The 7,601-nt window shown below is 46.1% G+C and overlaps 1 protein-coding gene across 1 annotated transcript in view; it reads left to right on the forward strand.

The window, feature by feature from the left end:
* Positions 1 to 7,601, forward strand: part of Fntb (farnesyltransferase, CAAX box, beta) — an 80,876-nt gene that overhangs the window by 55,846 nt on the left and 17,429 nt on the right. Inside the window, exon 7 of the mRNA XM_021178669.1 lies at positions 1,925 to 2,011. Within this exon, the coding sequence (XP_021034328.1) occupies positions 1,925 to 2,011 (87 nt within the window). The remainder of the gene's footprint in view (positions 1 to 1,924; positions 2,012 to 7,601) is intronic.

The raw sequence follows: 7,601 nt of genomic DNA on the forward strand, positions 1-7,601 counted from the left end.
AGACAGGGTTTCTCTGTATAGCTCTGGCTGTCCTGGAACTCACTTTGTAGACCAGGCTGGCCTCGAACTCAGAAATCCACCTGCCTCTGCCTCCCGAAGGAGGCAAATTTCTGTTCACCCTCAGTAGATCGGGCAATAACAGGCCAAAGAAACAGTTTAGTCACGATAGCTGCCTCATTCGAATCCTCACCCCAGGCAATCTTCTACCTCCTACATACTCTCTAGCACCTAAGACTGCCTACAGCTCAGGCCAGGAGTACATACACCTACCTGGTGGGGAAGCTGGTTTCAGAAAAGGAGTAGCCGGTGTCTCCAATAAGGGTCTGATGCCCCGCCCCCACCCTCCTCCTACCCAGGAATATTAATAGACACTATCTTGTGAGGATCTATTGAAGTCATCACAACTGCTCTGATTTCAAGACTGTAGCAGCCACGTCACACCCCAGAGGACAGAATTCCACAACTGCCTCCCCTGTCAGTTCTGATGAAAGGCAGACTGCATTACAGGCCCCCTCCCTACCTCATTAGGATTCAAGAGCCTCCGAAAACACTGCTGGGCCTTTGTGAGTGGCTCAAGGCCTGGAGGAAATTAGATCATACCTTCAAAGTTAGCATATGGTAAACGACAGCATTTGGCCCTCGGCACACTTAACTCTTGTGCACTCAGGATGCCTGCTGGCGCAGCTCAGCCTCTGCTGTGCCTTTGGCCAGGGGGAGCCTGGCCGGTCATAATGCTGATAGGACATTCAAGCATGCTGATAGGACATTCAAGCCCGTGGCTTCTGCAGAGATTTCTGTAGAGCGCCTCAGTAAGTTTGGCTTCATGTTAAGTCTATACATAGAATAAGATGGGAGCCAAGCTTGCTTTTCCTTCCCTCTCCTGTTCCTTCTGAGCTCTTAGAGACAGTATTTGTAAGTAGAATTTAAAGAAATAATTTTTGACTTTCCATGGTGGGTATTGGAAAAGACTGTATGAATGTGTTCCATGACAGGTGGAGAAGATGAATGTCCTGAGACTTATGACTGAACGAATAGAATGACAAGAGTATCTCAAATCATATTTTATTTTATTTGCTCATTTTCAGATAGCTGGAAATAGCGCTTAGTGGAAGAGAATGCTCATGGCGTGTGCACAGCCCTGAGTTAGATCCCCAGAACTACCCTGCCTTCCGGAAAGACAGGGCTACCTTTTTATGTTTTCCTTTTGAAACAGTATCTCATGTATCTCAAGTTGAGAATAACCTTGAACTTGTGATCCCCCTGCCTCTGCCTCTTGACTGTTGAGATTAGGGCATACATTACCATGACCAGTTTTGCACAACAAGGGCTTTGTGCATGCTTGGTAAGCACTTTACCAACTGAGCCATATCCGAAGCACTGTTCCTACTTTTTTTTTTTTTTTTTGCTGAAAGCTGTGTTTCTGCGTGTCTGAGGACAACACTTGAAATCAGAGCTCTTTTCTCTAGAGGCATAAGGATGTACCAATTCCTGTCTCTCTTGTGTGGCTTGAGCAGCTAGTAGAGTGTGGTGGCCTGCTTCGGAGTGCATCCTTAATGCAGACAGAGGTCCTGAGTCTGTAGCAGTGAGACATCCGAACGAACCTCATCAACACCAGATGAGATGTGGGAACCGTGGTAGGTCTTTGGAAAAAGGGCTCAATCTAATTTTGAGATGAATTGATATGGCCATCAATTCTGAGGTTGTAGTTTGCCTGTGCGGAGACAGAGAATGTCATGTTCCTTCACTGAAGCCGTGTTGTGAGCAACTCTATCCAGACAGAATGTCACACCTCTCAGAGACCCAAGAAGACTAGCTGTGTGCCAAGAGTGAGCTGTGACTGCAGTAATATACCCAGGCATTTTTCTGGGCCTCGTTCTGGCTTTTCCTTGGAGCCTAATGTGTTTCCCTGTTTCTGTCTTTGCAGGAGTGCATACTGTGCTGCCTCAGTAGCCTCTCTCACCAACATCATCACTCCAGACCTCTTTGAAGGCACGGCCGAATGGATAGCCAGGTGGGAGAAGTCACATAGTCCCCAGTCCTCAGAGAGCTAGCAGTCAAGAAACATAAAAAACTTGAAAGTCCAAAAGGGAATATAAAATTATAAGAGCCGTCTTAGGAGTTAGTTCTGTGCCCTTTATAAGTACTTGGGATTATTTTTAGACTTCCATTAATGCTATATGATAGTTTATATTGGCACAGATCAAAACCTTTGGTAGGTAGCCTTGGTGAGAGTATGTCTAAATTGATTAAAGCAGTTTGGCAATATCTAAAAACAGCCTTGCTTAGAAAACCCAGAAACTTCACTCCTACAGAAACTCACCCACGTGCATGAAAGAGACAAAGACTCATTTATAAGAACAAAACACTGGAAACAGGACTGGGTGTGGTGGCCCTCGGTACCCACAAGGTGACCACAGCATTCAGAAGGCCTTCTTTAGCCCCATCCTGAGTTTCAGGCTAGCCTGGGCTATAAGAGACCCTTTTAAAAATAGAAAACAAAAGGCACATGTTTGTGTGTGTATGTGTGTGAGTGTGTGTGTAAGTGTGTATGTGTGTGAGTGTGTGAGTGAGTGTGTATTTGTGTAGGGGTGTGTATGTGTGTGTGAGAGTGTATTTGTGTGGGGGTGTGAGAGTGTATTTGTGTGGGGGTGTGTATGTGTGTGTGTGTGAGTGTGTATTTGTGTGTGGGGGTGTATGTATGTGTGAGTGTGTTTGTGTGTATATTTGTGTGTGGTGTATATGTGTGTGTGAATGTGTGTTTATTTGTGGGTGTGGGGGTGAGTGTGTATGTGTGTGGGTGTGTATGTGTGTTTGAGTGTGTGTGTTCTGGGTCACACCCCCAGCCCCATCTCTGCTTTAGATCTAGACAGACTGCTCTCAGCTTGATACACAGCAGGCATCTGGAAGCTTCCTTCCAGCATGAAATTCACTTCATTTTTCTGCTTTATTGAAGCCCTGTTTTATTATTATTCATTTTAATAAAGCATAACACTCCCAAAGTTCTTAGAAAAAGACACCTAGGAAATGTATTTTTAAGACCCTGAATGCATCTTTATTTGCAAGCCTGCTTGGTGGTCTGTCTGGTTGGAGATTAATAATTTGGCAGTGGTGTAGACTGATTTGTCTGAGTTCTGTAAGCATTGCTTCGTTGTCTTTGACTTTCCATGTCCTCATCAGTGGATCTGATTTCCACACTAACTAACAGTCTTTGAGGACACAGTAGAGAGATGGTGGTGCTTTGAGACTGAAACTGGGCATTCCCTGGATTTGGCTCTTCTTCGTGCTTTGTTTCTCAGTTGAGAGATCCCATCTTTTTATTCCTTCCCAGTATGCTTTTCTTCACTTCTGCGGCAAACAGGGAATTATATCTGCGTACAAACCCTTGGGGAGCCAGGGCAGAAGCGTGTGCTGGTCCCTACTGCTCCAGAGCAAAAGGCAGAAAGATCCATTGAATCCAGGAATTCAAGACCAACAAGTCTGGGCAATATAGTGAGGCCCTGTCTCAAAAGGGTGGTGTGTGTGGGTGTGTATGTGGTTCAGTGATTAAGAACACTGCCTGTTCTTCCAGAGGTCCAGGGTTCAATTCCCAGCAACCTCATAGTGGCTAACAGCTGTATGTAACTTGATTTCTGGGAGATCCAATACCCTCTAAAGACCTCCATGGGCATGTGGTATACATGTGGCGTACAGGTATGCATGTTAGGCAAACACCCATACATGTAGAATAAGATAATCAAATAAAAAATTTAAAACCCATGTGTAGGTCTTTTCAGCCTGTGAGTATCTTGAAATAGACATGTCTCATTTTCTTGGGTGTTGGTGAATTGAATGGCTTTAGATGTCCTAGACATGGTGGCTGGTGTATTGTCGAGAATGGATTCTGTTAGATCGCTTCAAAGGATGTTTTTGTTTTTAGCAGACAAGCCACTTAGTCAAACTCCCACTGTAAACTTCAAACAGTGCTCTGCCCTGCCGTGGGTGGCGGCTCAGATCTCAGATCGGTTTTGATTCCAAGCTGCTCGGTTTGCCCAGTGTATGTGCTTTCAACGGAGAAACTTGAGCTCAATTTGGGTTTTTCCATCTCTGACTCTCCTGGCTTGTCCTCACTTTCTAGTAGCCTGTTTTTTCCTGCTAAAGATGGTGGCCTTCTATTAGATTTAGTTGCCCTGCCCTGCCCTAAGACCCAGGCTGCCACTGCCACCACTAGGGTACTAAGGGCATCCCCTGGGCAAACCAGAAGGAAAAAAGAAGAGAAAGACAGGGTTGTATAGAAGAGGAGCAGCTCTCTGCAGTTGTTGGCTCTAAGTTTTAATGCCACGTTGCACTCCCTTAGTCGGCCAGGCCTTGGAGATGTTCTGCACTGCGTAGGAGTGTCCAGCCCAGTCTTCAGGTGGACTTACTAACAGGACACTCACGGAACATGGGGATCTGACTGAGCCAGTCTATTTATTCACTAGCTTTGTGCCTTGGACACATCATTTCATTTCTTTGTGTGGAATGATGGGATGTTAAATTATATACACATCTGGAACACACCAGATTCAAGTGAGTTAGCCTGTGGTGGTAACCGTAGTGCCTGCCTGCCACCGTGCCAGGCCATCAGGACTCCCTCCCAGTCAAGAACCTTTGTTGGTGCTGTGTGAAAACGTCCTGATGGTAAATCTTGGTGTGGATCAATTTCCCTGTGTGGTAGGCACTCAGCAGGACTCTCATTTGAAAGCACACATTTCAGGACCAAGAAATCACCTTGCAGTATTTCTTTAGCAACTTCTTTATTTTTATTTTTGAAACAAGGTCTCAGTGTGATTCCCAAGGCTGACCGGTACTGTTGGCCATCTTGCCTTGGTTTCCTGAGTGCTAGGATTATAGGCATATGTCAATATAACCCGGCTGCTTTCACAGCATCTTTTACACAAGTATTAACCTCATCTTAAAAGACTTTTATCGAATTTGTTCTTAGACAGTTTGTACATATTTATAGTGCATTCTGATTAGTGTCACCCGCCCTCTTCTATTCCCCCATCCCCCACCCTCTCTTATCTCCACCCCTCACCTATTCCCCACCTTCTCTCCAAGTCCCTTTCCCACATTGATGTCTGTTTTGTTTTGTGACTCGGTGAGTTTTCCCAGGGTCGTCTGTGTCACCACAGCTTTGGGGATATCCCCTGGGCTCCTCAGTAGGTACAGAATCCATCAGTAACCACTAGTTCAGTTGGGAGGGGAGGGGCCTGGTAAGCTCCTCCCTGAGCTGAGCCATGACGTAGCATTGTCCAGTCCTGGGCAGGTCCTGTGAGATCGTGACTGCAATGGCTGTGTCTGCCTTTCAGCACTTCACAGCTGCCCTCAGAGGGTATCTGAGCTGTAGAGGGGCAGCATCAATGTCCTATCAAAGAAAAGTGCCCCACACGTATTCCCAGCACCTTGGCCAGCCGTACATGTCTGCATTCACCACCAGTAACCAAGACCTAATGTTTTGTTTTGGTTTTTGGTTTTTCGAGACAGGGTTTCTCTGTGTAGTCCTGGCTGTCCTGGAACTCACTCTGTAGACCAGGCTGGCCTTGAACTCAGAAATCCACCTGNAGACAGGGTTTCTCTGTGTAGTCCTGGCTGTCCTGGAACTCACTCTGTAGACCAGGCTGGCCTTGAACTCAGAAATCCACCTGCCTCTGCCTCCCGAATGCTGGGATTAAAGGCGTGCGCCACCACTGCCCGATTGACCTAATGGTTTTTAAAGGTCACTGGGGGTCTGTTCTCTATCTCTTAACTTTTTCTTGTGTTTTCCAAGAGCTTGCCTTACCATTTACCCTTCCATCCTTCTGCTGTTTTATTCTCCAGTCTTATTTTTAATTTTCCAGAGTTTGGTTCCCCCCTGAATACTTATTTTTTATATTCTCTGCTGCTCCACTTTGCCATCTTTGCTTCCTTCACACAGTATTATCTAAGATACAACTGTAAGGGGCTGCAGAGATGGCTCAATGGCTAAGAGCCCTGGCTGCTCTTCCAGAGGCTATGGGTTCAACCCCAGCAACCACATAGCAGCTCACAACCTTCTATAATTCCAGTTCTAGGGGATCCGACTCCCTTTTCTGGCCTCCACAGGGACTGCACATGGTATACAAGCAAACATGCAAGCAAAACATTCATACACAAAAAAGAAATAAAACTTTAAAATAAACTTTAAAATAAAATAAAATAAACTTTAAATTAAGATGCAACTTTAAGCAGTTTTCTTCTGGGCCCAGCTTGTCTCCTCCCCCTTGCCTTTGAGGCTGGGTCTCTCTTCCATATGGAGATGCGCCCCCTGTATCTGGTGTTTAGCAACCCTATTCATGCTGTGTCTGATACTGAAAGGCTGACAGAGCCTGCACCCACGCTGAGTTAAGACCTAGCTGGTTTTCAGGGAATTCAGTATCAGTATCTGAAGGGCTTTGTTCTTGAGCTTTCAAATTCCTGCCTAGGGTGTGAACCTTGCAGGCTTCTTATGAATTACAAGTAGGGAAAAGGTGAGGTGTTTGGGCCCTGAGGTGGCCTCCCACTGATCCCTCCTTTCTGCTGTGGAAGCTGGGATCCAGCACCCTCCTCCCTTTTGGTAGAAGCATGGATTTTAGAGATAGATGATAGACAGACAGACAGACAGACAGGGAGAGACAGAGGGAGACCTAGAGGCAGAGGGAGGGAGAGGAGAAAGAAGAGAAACAGAAGAAAGAGGGAGAGAGAGTGGAGACTGGGCCTGGCTTGGGGTTTTGAAACCTCAAAGCTCATCCCCTGTGACACACCCACTCCAAAAGGGCACACCTCCTAATCCTCAAATAGTGCCACGCCCTGGGACTAAACATTCAAGTATTCGAGTTTATCGGGGCCATTCTTATTAAACCATCATAAAAATCAAGCATGTTCCTGCTCTTGGCTGCTGCTGCTTCTCTGCCACCGGCCCAGAACGGAGGAAGGTTTCTCTAACCAGCTGGTTAGGTGCTGTTAGCCTCTGTACTTGTCAGTCAGGTCAGCTTTTAGGATTTCGCTATTGCTAGCCTGTGCTCATGTCATCTCCTGCTGTCTTTATCCTGGCTGTTTATGCATTTAAATCCTCTTACTTCTGTTTTATTGGGCTATTGCATTCAGTTCTTTGTGTTGTCCGTTTTTTGTGTTTGTGGGTGTGTGGAAGACAGGGTCTTTGGCAGCTCAGGCTGGGTTTGAATTTGCTGTATAGTTGAGGCTGGCATGAACTCTGATTTTCTTCCATCTATCAGTGCTGGGATTACAGGCATGTGCCACCATGGTCATTTCCTAAGAGTCTTATTAGCTGAAGAAAAGCAAGGTGCAGAGAGGGTGTATCATATGCTCCTGTTTGTATAAAGCCACGGGAAGGAAAGCAGAGCATGTGTCTGCAGTATATGTGTGTGGTGTGTGTGCATGTAGCATTGAAAGAAGTAAAAAATTCTAGGCCTTTAGGCCCAAGTTTGGGAATGTGGCCTCTGTGGCTCAGTGCTCCGAGGTGTGCTGGTCATAAAACAGATAGCGACATTCCTTCCTGGGTTCACCCACCCGCTTCCTGGGTTCAAAGAGTGTTCATTCAAAGAATGGCACCCTGACCATTACTGGAA

This window comes from Mus caroli, chromosome 12 (assembly GCF_900094665.2).
Source record: "Mus caroli chromosome 12, CAROLI_EIJ_v1.1, whole genome shotgun sequence".
Classification (NCBI taxonomy): domain Eukaryota; kingdom Metazoa; phylum Chordata; class Mammalia; order Rodentia; family Muridae; genus Mus; species Mus caroli.